Genomic DNA, 26,197 nt, shown 5'->3' on the forward strand with positions numbered 1-26,197 from the left:
TTTTGTAATGTTTAATAACAACACAAATTACCTGATACGAAACACAGCTGGTGTAAAAAGTAAGGAGTGTACCTCGTCCACACCTTTGTTTGATTATTTTATCACGAGTCCAGTTCATGGAAACAGGACTGACACAGTTCCTGGTACTGATAACGGTGCTCTGTCTTTAAAAAAAAAAAAGAAAAGCTTCGTGTCCCATCACGTTGAGCGCTCAGTATCATCGAGCAGATCTGCTTCAGGCACGAGGCAGAGGAGCAGACAGACAGCTGCCATGATACACACACAGACACATACAGCTGGTGTTGTAAGTCTTGTGACCATTTCGTAGTTGTGAATAGACTAGTGCGTCAGACTGAGAGAGAGAGTGAGGCTTCGACTCGGAGAATCAGGAATGATCCTGTCTGTCATGGTTTGATCCAGATCAAGTTCATGAAACATTAAGCGAATAACCAACACCACAAGTCAGACAACTAAGCCTTCAGTAAGGAAACAGTAGGATTCGTGGTGTTCCCCCCAGCGCCATTTGAGGTGATTTATGGGCAGATTAGACTGAGATTTTCAGAGGATGAAGTTAGACCTGGTTGGAAGTCAAGTCTGTAACTTGTTCAGCTGAGGTTGTTTGCCCATCGCGAGTCCTGGCAGAACAGTGTGTGGGTAGGCTTGGACTAGGACTGTCATTGCTAATCCAAAGTGATCTTAGCCAGCTGCACACAGACTCAGCATGGAGGGGAACTAGCTGGCTGCAGGAACCTTGGCTGAGGCTGTGGTGGGCTGTTTCGCAATATTCAGGTTCAGCGAGAGGTCACCTTGATGATGTGAAGGAGCATCCAGACCATCTATAGGAGCAGGAGTGGTTTATCAAATCATCTTTTAATGTAGTTTCAGTAGAAATCCCTGCAGATGTTGTTGCAATAGCACACATTCATCCAGACTCTCGAGGGTTGTTTCCGTCTGTCTAACCTTGAATGAATGTTCAGATTGTTCTTAGGTAAATCATGATATCTACTAGAAGATTGTTTGCCATACAGACATAGCTAACTAAGACAGGGAATGTAAGCAACCACCAGACCCATTATTGATTCTAGCATGAATTCTTAAGAGTGATTGAATGGGAGCAGTCTTTTAAAATTCACTAGTAAAAGTTAAGTTTAGTCATTAATGTCTGATGTTGTCTACTCATCAGTCCATCACATGCCTCCATTTCTTTACTCAAAACAAAGCACCATGTGTTAATGCTAATGGTAAAGCGAAAGGCTGGTAATGTTTCCCACGTGTTTCCTGTGTAGCTAAACTCTGATAAAGCTTATTCCTCTGTTCCTGTCATAGAGCTCCTTTGTTTCAAAACTATTAAAATAAAAAAACAACAGGAGACATGCTGAGAGCTTATAGAGAATCAAATGTGTATTTATTCCTAGCTGAAAATAGCCCCCGTAGTCCCCAACAAGATCACTGTTTCCTCCTGCTCAGGTGACGTTTGCTAAAGGCTACAGCACCCAACTGTGTTAGGAAATTACTGTCCTGGCTATTTTCAGAGATGAAAAGATATTATGTCTTCAGTAACAGCTTGGGGTTAGGGCTACAGACTGGGCAGAGAAATGAGGAAGCATTAAAAAAAAAAAAAAAAACACACACACAAATATATTTCTGAGTTTTATCCTTCCATTGGATTTGTTGACCATAATAAAAATATAGAATAATGTCTTTAGCATTTAGCACAATTAAGACATGTTTCTGCAAAATAATAGTTGTCCATGAGCCCCAAAGGTAGTTTAAAATCAAGGATGTTAATGTAAATTTATCCTGATGTGTTTTTTGGTCTTACTGCCTGATATAACTATTGTTGCTGTTCAGTTATCATATGTGTCATTACTAGTACCTGTGTCAATCGAAACACAATAAAGGTTTTTATCTACTTTTCAAGGAATTGTGTGCAGGAAGTGATCTGTCTCTCCTCTCTGGTTTGTTTGCTGGCCACCAGGCTGAGGCTCCATGAGGGGAAGGTGATCAAAGATCGGCGGCACCACCTGCGAACTTACCCAAACTGCTTCGTGGCCAAGGAGCTCATTGACTGGCTTATCGAACACAAGGAGGCCTCAGATCGAGAAACAGCCATCAAGATCATGCAGAAACTTTTAGACCAGAGCATTGTTCACCACGGTAAGGCTGGGCTCAGCTATGGGTGTGTGTGTTCAGTCAGTGTGTGAGGTTAGTCTTTGTTTGCACTTTCCTTGTGTTTACTATTTGCTATAGTTGCAGGGATCTCTCTCCATCTCTTGCTCCTCCTCTCTTTCTGTCTGTCTACCTTGACAATTTCTGGGACTGATCAGTAATTAATTAATGGATGATCATCATTGTCTCTCAGTCAATTTGACTCCAACATAGAGTCTTACAGCCTACTTCACATTTGACCAGACTCTGAAGATGGAGACAGTTGGAGCTGGCTGCCTCTCTCTCTTAAGCTGATGTTTAGACAGAGTCAACTCAATATTAACCTACCCCAGCTGAATGATTTAATGATGTTTGGATTCTAGTGACTGCTAAATAAAAACATAATCAAGATTCTCAAGATTTTTAGATGCCTTTGCATGTCCTACATAACAGTGCTGCATTAATGACGTATTTTTGTAGGCCGAGCATTGTGCTAGTTCCCTCAATGAAAAACTGTTACATTGGCTTTGCCTTATTGCAGAAAATAAGATGTGGGACAAACTTTAGACTTTATGACGGCTATAGAAAAAAATGGACTGTAAAAGGACTGTCAAAGTGGACTGGGCAGTAGATGGCATTTTTGTAGATTTTTGTGTTTGATGTGATGATGATTAATGTCCCCAACATTGTAAAAAAACAGCATGATAAGTGTTTCAAAGTAAAAGGCAGTCCAAAACTGAAAAGTCCGAGGCACTCTGGGGTAATGTAAAAATCCTTTAATTCTCAGAGATAATCAATGCGTTTCGATTTAACAAGTCTTCATCAGGATATGAGCCAACTGATTACACAGGTGTTTTATAATCCCACTGAAGCCACCACTGAAGTATCATTGGCAAAACTGTCCTTTTTTAAAGAGACATGAAAGCTTAAAGAATTAGAGTAAACAGACTTTGGGACGAGGGAACCAGAAGATTCCCAGTTGAAGGACTCATCCTTGCACAACTAGGTTCTACCATCATAAATCACCCCCAGTACACACTGGCCATCAGCTAAAATAAATGACCTCTGTGGCTGAGAGTAACTGGATTTAAGTGTATCATTAATGTTAATTTGTCGCAGGTACCTCAGTTATTAACTCTGAACATAGTTTAAATGTCTGTGTGTTGGTCATGATACTAAAATATCATAGTCTAACAGGAAACGTTAACTAGGCTGCCTGTACCTCTGCCATTGCGTCTGTCTTTGTTGACATATTTCTCTACATTGCTGTTAGTTTGTTTTCAAGTTGTCAATAACAAACTCTTCCTGGTCTGTCTATAATATGTTACTGTAGCTGCAGTTTACAGTATGTAATTCCTGCAGGTGATGAGGCTCATCACCTGCTCATCAGATGAGCCAAACTATAACAGACTATGTACAAACTGTGTATGTTTGTGTGTTTTTTTTCAGTGTGTGACGAGCATCGGGAGTTCAAAGACTTAAAGTTGTTTTACCGCTTCCGTAAGGACGACGGCACATTCCCATTGGACAGTGAAGCCAAGGTCTTTATGAGGGGCCAGAGGATATATGAGAAGTACGTGTGCGCACACAAACACACACTTGAAACCAAACGAAACAGGCAAACCCACTGATTCCTGCTTTTCATGGTGTGACTGAAAGAAGAACTGAATGAAAGGAATTCATTTTTCATTCATTTTCTCTTTCAACTTAACAGCAAGTAGTTTTAATGGACCTACTGTTTTTGCTATTGTTACATGATGGCTAACATTTGCATCAACCCTCTGACCAGTCCAAAAGAAATGTTGCCAGCTGAGCAATTCCTTTACTCAGGATGAATTTTCTCCAGCAATGGAAATCAACACCAATGTTTAATTCTTGTTTCTATCACTTCTATTCTCCTGCCATTTCTGACAGTAAAGTTGTAGCTTAGCAACAACAAACAAAGCTCTTGTCAAGCGACAGAAACCACAACATGGCAAAGAAAATTAACCAATTTACAGTAAAGCCACATGCGTTTGACATTTTGGGAAATGTGCTTATTTGTTATCTCGCCAAGTAAAAATGAGAAGATTAACGCGCTGTTATGAAGCCAGTGATCAGTTAGCCTAATTGACTCATCAGCTTAGCATAAACGCTAAAATACCCTAAAATAATATTGCATAACTTTGTCTGGTATAATGAAGACATTGGTAGCTTTTCAGTTTGCTTCACTTGTTAAAAAGGTTGCATGATGTTTTTCATACCTGATAGCAGAGAAATGCATACAAGCCTAAAATAGCCATCTGCTATGAAAAACATCTCCTCCCTCGGGGTTTTACTGTGATACACTGATATAAATGCTGATTGTTTGCATGATACAAGGCTTATCTCCTAAATCATGGGACTTGTGAAGCCTGCCGGCACAATGAACAGTGAACTATCACCACATTATCTGATGATGCCTAAACTTTTGAAGCCTCTTGGTCACTTGGCAAGCTGTGGCACATACTACAATCTGTGTGCTTCCTGCCTTCCTCCTTGTTGTCTTTTGTTAGAGTCGCAGGCTCCCACATGCTGAAACAGTCAGATATAGTAGGCTGCTACCATACTTTTGTTTTGTTTTTTTATTTTTTAGTTTGGAGTGCATGGTATTGAGTTTAACTGGTTTTGACCATGATAAAAGTCAACAGGAAGTAAGGATGTTGGAAGCATTTTGACAAGAGATGACTCACAGTTTAGAGGAGGGCAGAGGACACTACTAATGGGAATGTTTTTGTTTGTCATCAGCTTTGTACCCATGATGCTGTTTTTCCAATAGAGACTATAATTGACTATTTAAACAATCCCACTGATGCTTCTGTATATTAGAGAGTTTTGAAACATACACACAAACATACACATGCATGAACACACGCACGTGCGCCACTGTGGCTGTGAATCAAAAGTTACTAATGGTTGTTTTTAATAATCCACATGGTTGACAATCATTTAAAAGGTTTGTAAAACATTGTCTGACCATGTTGCCTAGGAACCTCCATCACAATAGCTGTTTGAGACGTCTCCCTCTGGTTTGTTTATTGGACTTTGTGTATGTTGAATCGACAGTCGACAGCATGAAAGATCAATGGGCGCGACCTGTTTATTTTTTCAATGGAAAACTTGATGTTGCACTGTAGCCACAGTTGGTGCAGTGTGTATAATAGTAAGTTCAACTCAACTCAAATCTGTATTCAGTTGTCATTTGATTTTTTTGTGCAGAAGTTTAGTTGATTCTGACCAAAGAAACAAATATTGTCGAACAATTATGACAGCAAGCAGCACGCACGGCAGTCCTTCCTTCCTGGATGGATGATATTTGCACTTTGCTCTAAGAGTCGGTTATTTTTATGTTGCTGGACTGCTACTTCTGCTTTAAGAGTAATTGTTAGGCAACTATAGTTCACGAGCATACAACCACCAGTGCAAGCTTGAGGGTGTTTGTGTGCGTTTTTGTGTGTGTACTGTATGTGTGTGTGTCCTGAGCTGCACCATGGTGATTACATAAACACATAGCTTTGATAGCTAAGACGACAGATGTCTCCCCTTGGACTATTTCTTCCTCTTATGCAACTGCTGTGTGTGTGTGTCTGTCTCTGTGCGTTTGTGTGTGTGTTTGTGTGCGAGTGTGTGTGTGAGGGTGTCAAAGAAAAAGACATGAAAATAGGTCTCTGTTTACAAGAGTATGTCACTGCTGTGTGTGTCAAGAAAGGCACCAGAAATACAGTTTGTTCATGTGACAAAGAGGTGGCAGGATGTGTGAAAGGGAAGGAGAGTAAAGCTATTGTACAAAAAATACATTGTTTGTGTGTGTCTGCACTGGTGGTTGAATTGTATAGTCATGCCCTTATGAAATGTTTAAATTAAAGTGAATGAATGGACTCATTGAAGCCAGCTGCCAACATTGTCTATCACACATTCGACCACCATTCACACCTACAGTTGTTTTTCTGTTCAGCTGTGACCCGTGTGCCTTGTTGAAAGGCACCTAAGCAGTACCACTTACTTTTCTTGTCCACTTCCCGTAAGTAAAATCTATGATGAACAATTAGGAATCCAACCTTTTTCCCAAACATTGTTGTGCCAAATCAGCCATAGCTTCATGAGTTTACCTCCATTACTTCAGTCACACAGAACATTTTCTTCACTGTCATCAATATTTAAGCTTTTTTCACACTACTCTTTGAATGACTTTAAAAGTTCAAACACAATCTCAGCAGGTCCCTCTCTCCTGTCAATTTCACACGTCTTCATTGTGTATTTGTGCATCAACATTTGCTGCATCAGCGTGTACTTCAGTGCCTGTGTGAGAGAGAGAAAGGGACAGCGCTGCTTGTTATTGATTCCATGGGTCTGTTCAAGGCTTGAAAACACCTTTGTTGAAAACAACAATCTGTCTCTCACCACAGTCCTTGAAATCGCAGCCTCTATTCACCCATTCACTGCCAGTGTCCCACACTTCACATCACTAGGGAAAATGTTTCTAGGGAAATAGAGAGAGTGCAACGCTGCCTTTCATTTCTAAACATAGTGCACATTAGGAGGGATGTTTCTGTCGCTGCTTAAAACTTAAACTAATGAGAATAACTGGCTAATTTCATCAGCTGCTCTTCATGCTTGAGAGCCGATCTTGACATTTCCACATGAGTAACTGGTGACTGGTGGAATGTATTTGGTTATTACAGCATGACATCCAGCGTACAGGCTATTTAACTAAGGAAACTTAAAGGCATTTGAACATTTTTGAAGTAGCGCAATGCTAATCTGTGCTGAATGTCTTCATATTTACAGTAGTGTTATCATTTATTTGTTGTTACTTGCGGTACGAAGCTTTGGAGACTGTAACTGCGATAAAAGACTGTATTAATGGAAACTGCTTGATATGAGAAGGTCATGTCAAAAAAGGTTCAGAGGTTGTTGGGTTAGCTGTGCGTGCATGCTGCGTAGTTTGTCTAACAGAGGTATGAACACTGGGAGTCATTTAGCTGTGATGTTTCCTCAAAGCAGCTGAAAAGGGCCTGGTGAAGTGGGAAAATGTGTTTGCATATATAAACACCCCAAGGCATCAGTCATGTGGAAAGAGCAACCAGTTTGGTCTCAATTTTCTAAATAAGGCTTCTGAATTAGGTACAGTATTGTTTTTCATACATTTTTAACATTTTCCCCTCTGAGACCTCAACCAGTGCTCTGACCAAAGCCTCAAGAAAATTACCATAAACAGGATAAAAAATGTCTTATTGTGTAAAATAAACCCATGCTAGGCCACAACATATGTTGCAGACATAATATTCTATAATGGTGAATTCAAATGGACCTCTTTGGGTGAAGAAATGAAAATACTTTTTCCATTGTTAACATTTTAGTTCCACCTCTTTGTGTGCTACACTCACACACAGCTGCACTTAGAAATCACTTAGTTGTGTGTTGAATAATTAAAAGGTAAAACCTGAGAAGAAAGAATCCTGCGTAAAGATTTCTGTATCATTTTCCAATGTTTTTGTTTTTAAAAGTTGCTGGGTCGTCAGGTTAGCATGGATAAATCTGGCTTCCCCCCCACCACCACATCTCAGTGGACACACGGCGCTCAGGCAGAGTTAGGTACGCTGACTGAACAACTGCCAGTGCCTTGGATGTGTATCCAGGTCACAGCAGCTCGCCCTGTCCCACTTGTGGTTCTCATGATCCATTTACAGCACATACTCTATATACAATCTTGCAACATGTACATGCATAGTATCTACTGTACTACTCATGTTACACTCTGGCTATTATTTAAAGCTCTGTGCTTAACTATGAGACAATCCATTTCAGCCTACACAACATGATCTGTTGACTTAACATGTTTAAAAAGATTAAAATGCATTATGTGCACAGCCAGGTCTTACAGAACATTATGCTCAGTTATTTCAGCATTTGTATTGTGATGTTGGCTGCCAATGTGGGTCATCGCAGTTGTCCTACTAAGTTTCCTAATCCATCATTATTTGACATCTGAACAAGACTTGTGTTCTGCAGTGTGTTGACTTTTCATGACTGAAGAGCACACCCAGGCCTGGGCGTGCACCTCTGACCATTTTTCTTAAATCCTATACATTTAATCTGGTGGTGTGTGTTTTATGAATTCGGATCTGACATTTGAAGAAGAAAGTGTCACCTGGGACCAAGTTTAATGACAGTTTAATTCTCCTGCCATCATGTGGGTCTGCAGCTTTCTCTCGATCATCAGTCACAGTTTAAATGAGCCGCACCGAGCGCACGGTTCTGGCTGAAAAGACTCATGAATCCAAGGCTTTTTGCACAGAGGAGGCTTTTAGAGGCTGCACCTGGGTTAGGTTTCATTTAGTTTAATTTCACATATTAGGATCCTGATTTAGCTTAATCAAACCAGAGGCTGTTCTTCCTGAGCACTAATGGTTCGGCCACTAATGTCCTGCTTCCTATTAGATGTTTAATGTTCTCCTAAAAGACAAAGTGATGGCTTGTCCATGCCAACAACCCTGCCTCCTCCATACTTGGCTGTAATCAGTTAGTGTTAGTGAGAATTGCCTGTATGTACACAGAGAGCTTTTTCTGATTATGGATAAAAAAAACAACTTGTTGACTTTTACTTTCAGTCTATTTGAAATATTAAACAAACATTTATCCCCTGTCTGAATTTTACTTTGTTTCTCTGTATATGACATGACAATATAACACAACGAGTCATGATCAGCTTCAACTTTGTATTTTCCAATGAGACATTAGTGTGATATCTCACTTCTCATTCTCAAGTCTTGGCAAGAAAGTGAATCAGCGAAAAGTACTAAACTATTACGTTGATGTTCCAACTATCAGCCTTTTCACTGGAAAATCACATTCATCTCCTAACTGAGTGACTGATTTGTTAAAAACCCCTTTCCTTAAAATCAAAGTGATGGTTTGGGTTTTTACATGTGGTTGTGTGAGGAAGTCATGCATACTACATTACCTGTATTATATCATGATGAACACTGGCTGGGAGCACCGGCAGATGAGCAGAGCTATTTGTAGCTATGCATGGAGCCACCTGGAAAAAAAAAAGTTTTGTTCCTGCTTTCTGATTCACTTAGCTGACATGTGGCTGCAGAACAATATAATTTGCTCTGGGTGCTGTAGGAATATGAAAAATGTAATACCAGAGTAAAGTGCTGTTTTCACAAAAAAAACATAAACCACTGAAAAAATGTTCTACATGAAGCAAACATTTAAATGGATATTAGATTGTTTCAGCGATCATTTAAAAAACATGTTTCTAACCCTGTGCATAGCCACATATCCACTCTCCATGCACCTTGTGGGTTGGTGAAGTTGCGCCGGAGACCACTCTCTAATCCTGTGCATAGCAACATACGTATAACCACTGCTCCCAGTCAGCTTTTTAAAATGGGAGAACGTGCATGACTACCTCACACAACTTCACATCAAACAACCAAACTATCCCTTCAATAGGCTTTTAAAAATTATCGGTTTGCTGACAGACAAGCAGACAGAGTAGATCATGTTATGTCCTGTTTGGACTGGTTTATAAAGTTGGTGGTTTATGTTTAAAAGTCAGGAAAAGCTGCCCTATTAGATGTATCTGTTACAAATATTTGTCATCTTAACGTTTAGATTTTTATCATCACAGTTCGTACATTTTCCAAAAATCCCCATGCTGCTATGTAATCTGTAAATACTGTGTGCACGTTGTTATACTCTTAGGTATGCAGAGGTGATAGTTGGTGCATGACCGACAAACCGGTGTGAATATAATTTGTGCCAATAAGGATGTGGAAAGCTCACAGTGTCTTTCTCCCTTTGTCGATCCAGTTCATTTCAAGCACATGTTTAGACATGTACAGGTGTTCCACAGAAAGCACATTGTGTCTCATGAGCACTGCAGGGCTGTGTATATTGTTTGAAAGTTCAGGTGACAGTGTCTGGGTGTGATTGACAGGCTGTGAATGTGGTTTTAACACAGCGAGAGAGAGAGTCAGCACCTCTGCTCTGTGCATGCCCTTACTTGTCTCTTTGTGTTTGTTTGAGTGTGTGTGTGTCACCTGGTGCCATCCAGAAGAGATCACCCCACTTATTTAATGTAATCCTTTGATACTGTCTTTTCAGAATCACACACATCGATGAATAAAACAGCGAAACACAATCAACACATGTGATATTTTTCATGCTTGTTGTATCCAGAGGCGCTGTGAAATTGCCTTCATAGATTTGTTTGTTTGTGCTTAAACATCCACAAACTCAAACTCCTATTTAATGCCAGTGAAGCAGACCCAGAGGGTTTCTCTCAGTGTAATTACCTTGTCATCATGCTAGGCTGATCTGTAGTTTTGGTGCATTTAGTTTTGGAATAACATTCATTTCACTTTAAGATTTGCAACCAGTGCTTCCACTCCTGCGGTTGAAATGTTAATCCACACAGAGTTACAGAGCAGATTACAGAGTGGAGAGCCACTGGTTTGGCAGATTTCCCCTGTTGGAAAGAACGTTTACATTTCAAAATAAAAAAGACAAAGCAAAACTGGAAGAATAAATTGTTTTATAGGGTTTTTTATGTTACCACATGGTCATTGGTTAAAGCATTTCTGTGAGGTGGCGTGTTTTCCAATAATGTTGGTATTAGCCAGAGCTGCAAAATAAACACATTTCTTCATGAACAAGAACAAAAAACTACACTAAACCAAAATCAAAAACTGAGTTGATGTCCAATTTCTGGAATTTATCTATAGTTCCTATAAAATCTGACTTCATTTCAGAACTGTTGCAAGTATTTGGATTAGATTGCTTTTATAATGTAATGCTATACAGTCGTGTATAATTAAAATAACAAAAAGTTATTGCTTTTCTCTCTACAGGCTGATGAATACAGAGAACACCCTCTTGCAGACCAGGGGGGAGGAGGGTGGGTCCTATGAGCGGACGCTGGTGGCCACTGAGTTCATTGATTGGCTGCTGCAGGAGGGGGAGATGGCGACCAGGGAGGAGGCGGAGCGGCTGGGACGGAGGCTTCTTGAACATGGCATCGTTCAGCACGGTGAGGGAAGATGGATCAGCTGTTCATAATGCCTGCAGCCCAGCCACTGAGATTTGTCTTTAACATTGTAATTCCCTACAGTATAAAGCAACATCAGCACCACTAGCTTTGTATGTTAACGACTCATTCGATATGTTTACCCTTTGCTGTGTCTGCTTAAACGTGCTTCAGGTGCATAAAATGTGACAGCAGGTCAAACCACTGACAGATTGATGATCTGTGAATGTCCTTCAAAGTGGCCCCACCTCATCTCTATCTGATCCTCAGAGCTCAACTCAACTCCACTGATTCTCATACAGCTCCTCTTTAACCTGGGGACCTTGCCATTTATAGCACCTCCACTCTTTTAGGTCATGCAATCTGATAACTGTTGGTGACTAGTATGATTACAGTGCTATCTGCACACGGAAACACACCCTTGTGACTCATTGAAAAAGTCAAAGTCAAGAAGGGTTCAGTTTGAGGTGGCAGCAAGTTTTCAACAAGGAGAGGGCCCAGCTGACCGTTTCAGTGCCACGGATTTGAGTAGATAGATGTAACCTGGATTCTAGTTACAGTTTTCTGTTTAAAAAAAAAATAGCTCTTGTCTTCACACCTAAAAACAAAAAATGGGTTAACATTGTCTCCAAGGAAACTGGAGTTTTTAAAGCGCAGCACCCACTCTCATCCGCTACTACAACTCATGTTGGGCTCCCAGCCGTTCTGAACTAACCCACATTATATCTCGTACTGGCTGGGATTATGTTTTTCCATCAGTCTTTGATTCCCTGTGTCTCTTTTGCCTGACCTGCCCCATCTATGTTCAAGAGTGAGTAGAGTTACAGAGGAAGGGAAAATGTGACCTGAATGTCACGGGCTCCAAAAGGTCAGTGGGGCCTGCTGGCCTGAAAACCAGGGCTATCATATTATCTGTGAGGATCTGATAATATGCCCTGCTGTTTTACATGATTGTTTTGGCTTATAGTCTCAGAATTGATACAGATAATATTAAAAGTGCACAACATACAGATGGGCTTCTCTCAATGTTATGTTATTATGTATACTATTATATATTATTCTTTACAGGATTTCACAAATACACTGCCCAACATGTAAGCAGTAATTTAATATTGTTCTGGGGCTGGACAAGGTACTGTAATCTGTTTGAATATCACATTTAATCATATCTATTTATTTTGCAAACTGCAATTGGACATCAGCAATGCACAATATAAAGAAAAGATACATTCAACCGTTTTATATGTGAACAGGAGGAAATATGTCCTTACAAGGAGTAATGTCCATACAAAAGCAACTTGATTAAAGAACAAAATCAATTTCTATTGATTCATGTGGAAAAGGTGTGAACAGAAAGAGCCATCAGAAAATATATAGTTGTGTACCATGTTTTATTTTCTGCATCACTGCACATTTCCCTTGTAGTTAGTTGGGAAATCAAAGAGGAAGTGAAAAGCAAAGTGCTTTTCTCATTTATTTTAAAGGAGCATTAAAGCTTCTTGTGCAGTGTAATCAAACATGTTAATATCCCAGGTGTGAGTGTGCGTCTGCAGCCCCGCCTCGTTAAACTAATCTAAGTCATAATTGGCAGCAGCTGTTTGAATGCTGGGGTTCTCTGTGCTGATTGGACGTCATACAGTTGTTCTCATCTTCTGGCTGGTGAGATTTCCAAGCTGTTTCTTTAAACATTATCCACTCAAAACTGTCCTTCAGAGCAGGGGTGGATGTTTCACTTCGTTGTTGAAGGGGATCACCAAGAGCAATTCTTGACATAGAGTACAAATCCCAACTCCCTGCCTCTGTGTCTAGCTCTGTTCTCTCTGTCTCTTTAGATAATGACACCTTTTCATTAGTATTTCCATAAGCACTTAATTACTATCCTGTGGAGATTTCATCAAATATTGGTTAATGTTAATGTAGCATCGTTGTTGTTTTAGTGCACTGGAGCATGATCCTTAATTTATTTTCCTTTTTCTGTCAGCCATAACCACTTGTATAGCAGTTGTGTTGGACTGCATTGGGCAGCAGGCAATGGACCAAACCACTATGAGGCGAAATTTACATATTTGGATTTACAATAATAATGTGGGGGGGACAACACTGGGCCATAACAATGGGACTGAATCCACATGACACCACATTTGATGCTGATGTCTGTGGTACACACCCGTGTCTGATTGAATGGGGCTGTGTATTACTGAAGTCACATGCCTGTTGAGGCGTTGAGCATGTACAGTGTACTGGAGCCATCAACACAGCTGGGGGGCTGGCATGTTGAACTACTGTGGTGAGGGTTGCATGTTGTATGTAGCCACAAAGGAACATTTGTGGTCATAAATTACCACAAAGTGGTTGGGTTCCATAAGTTTAGATTTAATGATGATGACGAGCGGAGTGAAAGTCGTTTCTGACCTCTCCCTTTTTGCTTTTTGCTTCTGCCTGATCACTTCTTGTCACACTGTAGGTCCATCTGCTCTCTCTCACTTCCTCTCCCAAGAGCTGTAATAGAGCCGAGTGTCTCTGGGGTACTAGGAATGTGGTGTTCTTCAACGCAAACACACACACACACACACACACACACACACACACTGCAGCGCTGTGTGTCATCACTTCACTTAGTTAATGTAATACAGAGCCTGATCTGCTTCCTGCTGGCCTCACACAGGCTTCATAGTGTCATCCTCCCTCTTGAAATAACTGCACTAGTATTATACAGATGACATGGATTTGTCACTGTATATATTCCAACACACAATTTTTCTACATTAGGGAAGTTAATGAGAAAATAGTCCAGTTTTATGAAGTGTTTACAGGCGCTCAGCTCATTGTAAAGAGGACAGAGAATGAGATAACTAGCTGGTCTACATTCCTGCTCTCTGCCCTGCTGGGCAGCAGCCACACATTCATACATGTAATGTATAGGGGGCAAGTCTGGATGGATCCACATTGTGTTTGGTTAGTGTGTGTTTACTGTGGGGCAGCATGGCTGTTGTTTTTCAGCATTATGCATCTCAATCCCTCTCAAAGAGACAGCTTTGAACCGGCCTGTGCATTGCAGATAATGTCCATAAGCAAATTAAGAATATAAATCTTATAAGCAGTCAGAGTTCTGGTATCGAACTGAGCTAAAGGCACAGGGCCAGCAGCCCGCTGGGTAAGACTTTATAAATCTTAATATTAGACTGCTTGTGCTGCAAGACCCTCCAGGCCTTTCAGTTGTACAGGGTAAATACAACTTGTCTTTTTTCACTCATAATAAAAGGACTTTGTGATACTGACAATAGCTTTGTGCCAACAGGATGTGAACTGACCACAAGTCCAGTGATTTGTTTTGTCTTATGCTCTAGGCTTATAAATTAATGTTCACAGTGGGAGTAGACTACATTAACATAATAACTGATAAATTAACTTGCACTTTCTGGCATTACAGTATGTCTTCCTGTGGGTGAATATCATTGGCCAGCTATAGATCGGCCACTGGCATTAACCTTTGTGTATTTCTGTGTCTTTAAAAACATTTTTTTTTTAACATTGCTTTATTGAATTTAAAAGTGTATTTAAAGATACAGGAACAACACTAATGCAGAACAAGAAGGCACATAAGTACCAAATTATAACATATATGAGAAAATAAGCAAGAAATATAATGAGTAACAACCACAAATAATAATATAAGAAAAAAACACACCAGCTAGTACAGTTCATTGTTCCACGCTTCAACTCCAAATTTATTACGTTTCACAAAGTTACAAAAGATGCACGAAATGTGAGAGAGAACTTGTCAAGTTTGTTCTTCGTGAGGTAACTTGTCTTTTTCAAGGCAAAGTAAAAGGTCATTCCCTTCAGCCGCTGTAAAAAAAAAAAAAACCTCTTCAAATAACAGATTGTCTGGGAACCCCTTTTGTGTTTCTATAACTTTTTTTCTTTCCTTGTGAAAAGCCAGTTAAATAAATGCTCTAGTAGTTAAGTCATGTAGAAGAAATGCACATTTCCACATTACATTACACATGACTCCTCTTTATAAAGCTGTAAAAGGCAACATCCTTCAATTCAATACACTCAAGAGTTTTGTGGCTACAGCTCCTTGGTCTGGTATGATTTGGAGAGTGGCTAACATCAGCTAATGCTAACTTAAGCTTAGATTTTAGTAGCCTAACTGTGAGTAATGTGTCAGTTTGCTTACTTTTGTGACCCTGGATAACTTTTTCTGAACGATAATGCTAAAGATAAAACATAAGGTAGCAGTAGCACCAGTAAAGATATATTTTACATGGCAATTAGCTTAGAGTTGGGTTATTCACTAATGTGAATCATGAGGTTACAGCCCGAGTCGGACTGGTACTGTACAGGCCAGACTGAGGTCAAGAGACACAATGAAAAGCACTAAACAAGAAGGGCTGTTTTATTTTGGGAGGGAGTGTGTTGATCTGAATTTGATTAGTTCCACTGCATGAATGGATTTAATGAATCATTTAGACCACAGTCCCTCATAAACATGATCCAAATTGACTACAGTGGAAAGGAAATGTAGTTTCACTCATTAAACTTACTAATGAGACAGTGAGAGTGGTTACTAAGCAAATGTCTGTTGGATGGCTGGTTAGGTTATTTATCTGCTTGTATTATGTGTTTAAACTGCAACAATAAATGTAACTAATGTACGTATAGAATAAACCATTATTTGAACTTATCGGAACAATCATCAGTAGATAGAAATAAAAAATAACAAACTTAATGCTGCATGAAGCAGGAAAAAAATGTATGGCAGATAAAAACAAGCCTAAATAGTTTAATAGTTGGCAGATTTATCAGATTGAGGTTGTATATCTCATCCTGTGTGTGGGGGTCTGTAGTTTATTTTCCTGTCGCTAAAATCTGAATCAGAATATGTCACGTTTGCAAAAATCTTGAGTCTGACCGTGGCAAACTTATTAATCAAATAAAATCATGGTTGGGTCACTCTTGAGTTCAGCCAGTCTTATCTGTCCACTGTACTGGCTGAGGTCAGTGCTCCTACGTGGTCAGTTTGTGTTTGCTGAGCACAGGTGATCTCAGCTCAGTGGAAAGTTTGTTTAGTGCTGCTCGTCTGAGTTCAGCTGTGGCCTGTGAGGGGAAAGGAAAGGAATTACACATTCATTGTTCACTTTTTATTATAAAACAATAAAAAGCGACTGACTCACAACAGTAAAATGTTCCCCGTTTATGGTTTAGTCGTGGAGATGCTAATGCTTTTTCTCATGCTTTTTATCCCACTAGCTTTTTCGTACTTACTTGAATGAGGTTGGATCCAGAAGGGATTATTGGGATGTTGTTCAGGATCACAGCCACGATTGTGTTTTTAGATCTGGCATCAATGAATTGAATATCCATGAATACATACTGTGAAGGTTCAAAATCCTTAAACTCAAAATCAAAATAATTCTCTCTGTGTTCATTTGTTTCATTGCTAGTTGCCAACAAACATCACTTCGTGGACGGGCCCCTCCTCTACCAGTTCAGGATGAACTTCCGGCGACGGAGGCGTCTCATCGAACTTCTTCACGAGCGCGGCCGCTGCATCCCCGAGAGTCACGACAGCCCCTTCTGTCTCCGCAAGCAGAACTCAGACGGAGGCAACACCAGCTTCCTCTCAGGTAGATGTCGCAACACACACACACAAAGCAAACACACCACATCAGACTGTGTTTTAGCAAACAGGTGTCAGAAATATATATATGTATATCATTATAATATACTGTATTATTGTAGATGAAACATCCTTTAGTTTTACACTGTTGGTCAGGTGAACAATGTCACTTGAGGTTCTCCTAGGAAGTAGTGATTGATATTTTTTCACTTCTTCTTGGTACTCCCCAGAAAACTTCTCATCTGGAAATGCTTTTCGCTCATTCAGGCAGTTTCCTTTTCTTTGTTCTCATTAGTATATAAGAAAAATATTTACTTTGGTTATTCGATTCTGTCTTCAAATCAAAACCACAGTGACATATTCCTCCTTGCTTATCGTTTTTGGACTCACATGTGCACTCTCATCATAACTGGTGGTGTCCTTGGTGGTATGTACTATTTGTGTTGCTAGGCAGGAGAACGTGTTGAAAAAGGTTTTGTTGGTCAATCATCCGATTGACATGGCCTCGTGGAGTTTTTGACTTTAGCAACTTCAGCTCAACTGCAAGGTTTTTTTATTTAGGTTTATTCAGCTGTGATCATACGTCTAAACCACATAAACATTTCTGTGGTGCTCTGCTCCAGTGCATATTTTCCTATTTTTCTCTTTTCAGTGTAATGAATTCCACCAAAGTATTTACAGAATTGTAAAACGGTTGGACAGCAACTGCGGTCTAGATCCTCAACTGTGCACAATGTAGAATCCAGTTCTCCATCTTCTGCAAACTTTGGTATAAATGAACCTGGCTTGGATCTTTAAAAAATTGTTTCATCTCAATATACACTCCTGGAGACCTTTGTTTATGTATTATACATTAAAACCTGTAAATATCACATCCTAAAACTGTTTTACAAACTGCCTTTTATAATCTAATGAAGGATGTATTTTTAACACCTGAGTTAACAGTTAATTAGTAATTAAGGCTGTGGAATCTATTAGCTGCTGTCTATAGAGTCATGCTGCATCTGGCTGCTGGTTAAACAATTTGATTACATATTATTATTATTATTACGACCATAAAAGATTTCCCCGTTAGAAACGTAACATAGTGGGGTGTCGTTTAGCTCGGTTGGTAGAGCAGGTGCCCCATGTGCAGAGGCAATAAAGTTGCATCTATCTAGCTATCTACGTATCTTAGTGCATGTTAGTCCCCCTCTCTCTACCTCCCCATTCCCTGTCTCTCTCTACTAAAGCTATATATATATATATATACTGTGTGTATAACATAGTAACACATTTACTCAAAGACATTTAAAATGACTCACTTTGTACTTTAATGTGAGGACATTTTTACATAGTAATTAAATTCCCATAGGAAATGCACCATTTGCAAAAGTGTCATAAAGTGCCTGTAATTGGCAAACAATGGTTTAGAGGGAGGGAGGTCTCTCAGGGGATCTTCTCCAGCCTAATGAAGTGGATAAGTAGTAAAGACTGGAAAAGAAGGTTAACATAACAAATGTTTAATTGTTTAACACTTGTGAAATACTTAATTACTTTTTTACAAATGAGCTACTTTGTTGTGAGTGAAGTTGTGCCTCCTCTCTGCTGTTTATGCTCTGGCGTAACATCTCAGTCTTTCTGTCTCTCTGTCTGTCTCTGCCTCAGTGAGTCCCACAAAAGAGATAAAGGTGATGGTCGGAGTTCGTCGCAGCAGCATGAGCAGCAGCTGTGGCAGCAGCGGTTATTACAGCAGCAGTCCAACGCTCAGCAGCAGCCCGCCTGTCCTCTGCAACCCCAAATCTGGTACGATGACAAGGACACAAACATACTGCACATAGAGTAATAGACAAACCAAAAAGGAAGAGGAGTGTGAAAAGTTACTTGACTTAAGCCGCTTCCTCCCTTTCACTTCATCACAAAGTGTAACTTGGCTTCTACTTCTAAAGAAATGTTGAAGGGAGAAGCTGAAAGACCTCATGCCAACACACAGGGGAAAACAGATGTGTGCTGCATGCAGGATGTGATAATCAGTCATTCATATAATGAGGAGATCTACTGCTTCAACTTATGAATGGAGATCTGAATGAAGAAGTGACACCGTTGAGCTGTGTGTGTGTATGTGTGCGTGTGTGTGTGTGTGTGTGCGTGTGTGTGCGTGCGTGCGTGCGTGCGTGCGTGCGTGCGTGTGTGTGTGTGTGTGTGTGTGCTGTTGTGTTGTTACTACTGTGAAAGATTTCCTTTGATGTGTCTAATCCAAGCAGAGTCCTTGACAGGAGTCTCTTTGTACAGCAGAGCCCCCCACCCCACCCAATGGGCACTCATACACACCACACACAATGAACAGGAAAGGGAAGACACACACATACCCCACACATACACACACACACTTGGGGTATTTCCCCTCTGCCTCACATTAACCTTAGTAATTGTGTGCATCACATGATAGGAAGATGAGAACACCAAAAATATCAAACATTCACAGTACATGGTGCAACAGATTTGCAGTGAATGAGAAGCTTTGTGTGTTGTATGAATCAATAAAACCAAATAGATTAAAAAAAAAGATTTTGGCCTTCAAAAGTAGGTAAAAAAAAAAAAAAAAAGTCCAAAGCCGTTGTATCTCTCATTAGATCAGGATTTGCACATAAGGGATTATGAAAATGTCCAGGTCAAGAAGGTCTCTTTCTTATCAGATGAGAATTAGTGATGAAGAGATTTGTCAAGCGTACACACACACACACACACACACACACACACACACACACACACACACACACACACACACACACACACACACACACACACACACACACACACACACACACACACACACACACACTCCACAGGCCTTCTGTCTAAATTGCACATCATTTTAATTACAGAGTAATTATTTAGCACTATTTACTTAATAAAAAGCTGTAGCATAGAAAAGTTGATGTGAACATAGATACTATACCTCTATTGCATAATCTCAATTATTGCTCAATCACTAACCAACTCCCCTCCGACATTTAACTATACATAGGCCTTTATGCTCCCTAAAAACAGGCAGTTTAGGGGTGTCGTTTAGCTCAGTGGGTAGAGCAGACGTCCCGCTGCAGCCGGCCCCGTATCGAATCCCGACTTGGGCGGCTCTTGCTGCATGTCATTCCGCCTCTCTCTGCCTCCCCATTTCCTGTCGCTCTCCACTACACTATCAATTAAAACGTCCAAAAATATACTTAAAAAAACAAAAAACAGACAGTTTAATGACATCTCTTAATCCATTACACTGTTATCTATAAACAAATAGATAATAATCAGCAGCGACATCTCAATCACCAAACCTCAGAAAGTTAATCACCACTGATTGTTGTTGACAGATTCTGTCACTTTACAACATTTATTGTATGAATGAATAAAGGAATTGAGTTGCGGTTTCAACATTTATAACTGGCATGTTGTGTAGCGCCGTGCACATGCAGTTAAATTGCCTAAAAACATTAAATGCCAGACTTATCTAATCAGATTACATTCTTCTCGTGTGTAGGGTCATGTTGAAGTGTGTAATGGTTAGGGGAAGTTGGAGGAGGGGAAGAGGAGCTCTACTGTTTCAGGAAGCAGCAGAGCCTCCAGGCCTGTGAGCATGTGCAACTTCTACACAAACACACACTGTGCACGTTCATGCCTGTTTGCAGATGAGTGTGCTGCTGTAACCATGTGTTTTCCTACACTTGTGGTCATGTCTGATTGTCGTGATTGGAAAATAACATTTTGTGTTTGTGTGTTCTTTTTTTTATATTTTGCCCAACAGTTCTGAAGAGACAAGTGAGTCCTGAGGAGCTGCAGACACCAGGAGGACGTTATATAAAGAAGACATTCACAGTAGGACACACACACACACACACACACACACACACACACACACACACACACACACACACACACACACACATACACACGCCTTTTACACTCTGCTCTTTTTCTGTCATGTGTGTGTTGCAACACTAAGCATGTGCATTAAAAACAGTAATAGGGGAGACCGGGGATGGTTATAACATTTTTTGTCTCAGCTCATATAACTTGCATAGTGTTCATGGTAGGGCTCTCAAATTTTGACACAGAATACCCTCATTTGTCCACTACAAGTAGCAGTGCCTTGAACTTCTTAAACTATATCACAGAATTCACTATTTGATGTCAAATGCAAGGAGTGCCAGTGCCACTGTTACAACCTACCCGGGGTAACACAACCTGGGGTAAATTGTAACAGTGAGATTAAAAACTAAAAACTGAGAGGAAACCAAAAAATATGGATCTATGTAAGTTTATTGTGCATGTTCCAACACTAAAGCATCTTCCTGTGGTTCAGTATGAACAAAAAAACCCATCACTGACGGCTAAATAAGCAGTGACAGTGGTGTGGATCCTAACATTAGAAAACTGTATTAAAGAACATATTCTGATAATACCAATGAACGGTGTGTATGAATGGAAACCTTCAGCAGGAAGTCAGAAGCAGCTCATAATCCGGGTAAAATTCCAGGAAAGATGGTGACACTTAATGACACTTAATAAAACAACAACGATAAAAGGTGTAACAACCATCCCCACCCCTGTCAGTCATTGTTTGACCAGCTGTACCAGCATGGTGGTTTGATATAAACATTGATGAAATGACTCACATTTTACCTAAGAACCTGCTCTTTCATCTTATACAAGTTACCTAATTCAAACGCCAACGGTATCGATATTAGTCAGAACTTGGATTTGGACTAAAAGATTAGTTTCTGACCAAAAAAAATGTTTTTGGGATGTAAAACCTACACACTTCTTCATAGAGCCATTCAAATTCATATGCAATATCAGTGAGGGAGTGATAACACATGATATTGATCACATCACTCTAATGTTATCCCTTGTTGATAAAAGTGATGCTGTCACAACCATCCCTTTGTTACAACCATCCCCGGTCTCCCCTATCTCACCTTATATCAACATTTCAGATGTTCTTTGTGTCCCTCAGATCGTAGGCGACGCTGTGGGCTGGGGTTTTGTGGTGCGAGGCAGCAAACCCACACACATCCAGGCCGTGGACCCCGGTGGACCTGCAGCTGCTGCAGGCATGAAGGTGAGCTATATGTTGTGCATACCAGTGAGTGTGAACCTCAGTGGGTTTCCTCCCTCAGTTCACCTGTGGGATAAAAGGATGAACCAAAGAAAGAGAGGTAGATGCCATCGCCTGTAGTATAAATAGACCAAAGCTTTAAGGTTAGATGAAGGGAGGCGAAGCAGCGCAAAGGAGAATTCCTGTGTTGTAATTAGCCTGTCTGATACATGCAGTACTTTCAACCTTCCCTCTCTCTTTGCTAGTGGTTATCGACATTTAGAAAATACACCAAAATGTTTCCACCTGTTGAAACATCACTGCTTCTAGTGAAGGGAGTGTCTTTGTCTTTTCTGATTTTATTGTTGTGTCCACGGCTGTTGACTTACAATACAATATAATGAGTGCAGAAGGGAGCGGTTGTTATTGAATTCAGAGAGATCAAAATCAAAACTTAATGTTTGCCTTGGTTTGTGGCTATGCTGCGAAGTGACATATGCTGTAACATGTTATGTCAAATGTCATAAGTAAAAGAATGTTATATCAAAATGTAAAAAGCAAAAACAAAAGAAAAAGATTATTATATGATCTGATTATGAAAAAGATTTTATTCTGTGGGTAATGGGGGCGGGACTAGATAAGCTTTTGCTTCTCCCGCTTTCCCTTTCGGCCATGTGTAATGTATTACTCGAATTAAGATGAAGTGTGATGATGATGATTTTGACATGCCCGAAATAAACAAATTGATTGATTGATTGATAATATGTAATGTTATATCTAAGTGTAGCCTATGAGATGAGTTGGACAGCTGTGAGGAAGGATGCTTTGTCTAACTTCAGCCTACTGTACAGCAGCAGGAAAAGTGTTGTGAGAGGAAGAAAGTCAGGAAGGAGGAGAATGGGGCACTGATGGGTTTTGCTGCCACAGCGGGCACGAAGGTATTTAAGGAGGGCTACAGCAAGGAATCCTGGGAATGCAGACCGTAGCGACATTAATCACAACATGGAGAGGGAGGAGAGAGCGAGGAGCATGAGTCAAAGGGAGGAGCAGAGAGGCATATGACTTGGAGGAGAAATTCGGAAGAGGAAGCATGAGGATTGTGTTTTAGTGTAACTGTTAAATTAAAAATAATCAGTAGTGTCCAATGGACATTTTTATCTGGTGTTTAAAATGCCAGACTTTTTTATATACAGAGAAACCAGAAAATTCAGCTCAGCATAATGGCAGTGAAATCCAACTTTGCAGACCTGAAGAGGATGTTATCTGGGTGTGAGGTCAGAAAGAAGATGCATGAGGTGGCTGAGCAGTGAAGAATGTGGAGGATGAGGAAGGAGGCAGATGGAGAGGAGCTTAAGTGTTAGTACTGAAAGAGGAAATGGTCAGAAAATAATATCACTTCTGCTCTGGTCACTGTTAACTGTCATGTTGTTGTTTTTTTTGTCTGTTTGTTTTACCATGGAAACATGTTTCATGGTTCACAATCGGTCCTAAAAGTGTCAGTACACTTGTAAAGTGTGTTGCCTTTATGTCTTTGTGTGCGCAGCTATCTTGAACTGATTGTGTGACCTACTTGCTTGATGTTGTCATTTTAACTTAATCGTGTGTTGTGTTTCCAGATGAAGATGTAACATAACTTTTTATGTGTTGACTTACGTTTATGACCATGAGGCTGTTTAAAAAACAAAGCTACTGTAAACCAAATTCTTATGTCAGCGATATCCAATCCTCAAAGTGACGTCATTGTAGATTAAATTCCTAGCATCACCGGACTAGAGTACTTGTGCGTTCACAACACAAACACACACTGCAGTTCCTGCAGCATTAGTCTTGTTCCATCTCACCTGAGTAGTTTTATTGATGTGTAATTAGGCAGTAACACAATCTAGTGGAGGGAATGCTGTGTTGTGCGGTGCTGGCACTGGGGTCCAGGCAAAAGGCCAGAAGAGAAACTTACACCCATTGAACTCATCACCAAGCTCTTCTTGTTGCTTTCAAACGCTGCTTCTCCATCTGTCTGTGCCACTTTCCTTTTTTTCTATTTTTCTCCACCGCACTCCGACGTACACATCAGCTCTCTGTATGTAATGGATTCAAGCACTTATGTAACTGTGCAATTACATCACTCTTAGGGCCACTTCTAATGCACTTTTATAAGGCTGTAGGTAGAGCAGGGCATGCGTTTGTCTCGCTTTGTGTCCATTTGTGCATTCGGCACTATGCTGCATGTTTGCACACCCTTATGTGTGTGAAGTGAACTATGTGTCCTGTTCCAGTATTTGGACCACATAGATAAATGTTAAGTCTCTTGACCTTCATTTCAACATTTAAAGATGAGATGATTTTAAGGTCCGATGAATCAGAATTTGAACTGGAGTAGGATTATTTATATGCACGAGATTTAATTCTTCGTTTTTTAGATTGATTCTACACCATTACTGATTGATTTCACATAATTATGTCCACTTGACGGTGGACATACGGCTACATATACAGTAGTTATCTAACAGTCTGATTGAGTCTCTTAAAGAAATACTATCACATATCGGGAGATGGTCATATTGGTTTATTTGCTTTTTTTCCTGAGATTCTCCTGCAGTCTTGTCTTTGCTGAGAAGTTGCCAGGCAACCAGCAGACTCCAGGCCAAGAAATAGTCCCACACCTACAGTAACTCTCTGTGAAACCACAACTTGTCTTTTTTTTCACATTGTTTGGATCAAACAAACAAAATTTGGTGTGTTAATTAGTGAGCTGTAAACCAGGCAGACGCTGTGTGGATTAAGTCAGATTTTTACCCCCTGACTAATTGGTTGTTCAGTTTTAGGGGATCATGACGCCTCATTCATTGCCCAGGAGATCATCGCAGTTTGATTTCTCACACGCCTGCTGTCAGTTGTTTATATATATATATATATATATATACTGTATATATATATATATGTATATATATATAAACTTTATGTGCTTTTTCACATATTTAATGTAGGTAGAAATGTAAATACACGGCTCAGTAAATTACAACCTTGTAAATATGACCTTTGATACTGGCTATTCTGCCAAGTCTCACAAAGCAACATAGAAAATACAGAGATGAGTGAGTCATTTCTTTGCCAAACAAAGTATTAACATGTGCAACTGCAGCTCTAATGGTAAAAACATCTTCCCTTGAATATAACTCTAAGGAAACTAGATCTATGAATTGGTTTCAAAGACACATACTGAAAACACACATGCCTTTGCCTCCACTGCGCCTGGGAAATGTTGCCCCTTTACCTTTGGATAGAGGCAGGATAAGTGTTTCCCCCTGCCTCCAGTCTTTATGCTAAACTAAGCTAAGCTAACCGGCCCCTGGCTGTAACTTCACACTGATGTCATTTAAACACCAAACCATCCATGGAGCCTCCCAGTGTGTGTTTCCAATTCACCCAGTTATTCTGACTCTCTCTGGCTTTCTGATTCCTCAAGTGACATGAGTTCAAACATGGCCTTGGGTCGTCCATCACCAGTTTATATTTCTGTAAAGAACGACCCCCACGTTCAACACAGCTGATATCACTGCATGTAAGTTAAATATCTCAGTGTGGCCTCCTCACGTGATGTTTATACTCTCCATACGTCTTCTCTTTACGGCGGATTCTGTCTCTTTTCTTTCTCTGTGTGAGAGCGATTTTTAACCCTCGGAGTGCAAGGAGCCATTGAGTCCAGCTGGGCCCCAGCCAAGACTAACAACCCCACAGACTGAAAGGAGAGAAGCGTCAGTGAGAGAGAAAGAGGGGGGGAGGTGTCGGGAGGGAGTTAAAGGGGTTGACAGAAAAGGTAGAACAGGGAGAGAGAAATGATTAGAAGTAAAGGAAGAAGAGAGCGTGTCCAGAAATGCATGTCGGACATAAATTGACTTATGTGAAGCAGTGTGATATCGGCTGCAGAGGTTTAGATGTGATTACAGTGAGAGGCTGAAATTCCTCTGCAGCACAGGATTAACAGCCAGGATTTTTTCTTCCTTCTCTCTATCACTCTTAATCTCTCCTTCCACTCTTTCCCTCAGCCTATTTTGATCTCTCCTTTCCTGAAACATTTAGGAGCACCGGAAAAATGCATTTAGAAGCAATTGTTGCGAAAATAACCAAAAATAGCAACCTCTATTTGCGCGTTTTCACCACGCTCTGTTTGGTGTATCACCAGTTAATGTAAGGAGGAGGGAAGGTTTGAATAGTCGCTCCCTGTGAGTGTGATGTTTTCTGCATCTGAGGAACATGTAACACATCTGTAAAAGTTTTTCTCCCATCATCACTCAGCAAT

At 40.2% G+C, this 26,197-nt stretch overlaps 1 protein-coding gene across 1 annotated transcript in view; it reads left to right on the forward strand.

The window, feature by feature from the left end:
* The window catches only part of deptor (DEP domain containing MTOR-interacting protein), a 34,452-nt gene that overhangs the window by 2,255 nt on the left and 6,000 nt on the right, over positions 1-26,197 (forward strand). Inside the window, exons 3-9 of the mRNA XM_083990577.1 lie at positions 1,979-2,157; positions 3,598-3,721; positions 11,031-11,209; positions 16,657-16,839; positions 18,480-18,617; positions 20,608-20,678; positions 21,820-21,924. Of these exons, the coding sequence (XP_083846703.1) occupies positions 1,979-2,157; positions 3,598-3,721; positions 11,031-11,209; positions 16,657-16,839; positions 18,480-18,617; positions 20,608-20,678; positions 21,820-21,924 (979 nt within the window). The remainder of the gene's footprint in view (positions 1-1,978; positions 2,158-3,597; positions 3,722-11,030; positions 11,210-16,656; positions 16,840-18,479; positions 18,618-20,607; positions 20,679-21,819; positions 21,925-26,197) is intronic.

The sequence above is a fragment of the Trachurus trachurus genome (genome assembly GCF_905171665.1).
Source record: "Trachurus trachurus genome assembly, chromosome: 16".
Classification (NCBI taxonomy): Eukaryota; Metazoa; Chordata; class Actinopteri; order Carangiformes; family Carangidae; genus Trachurus; species Trachurus trachurus.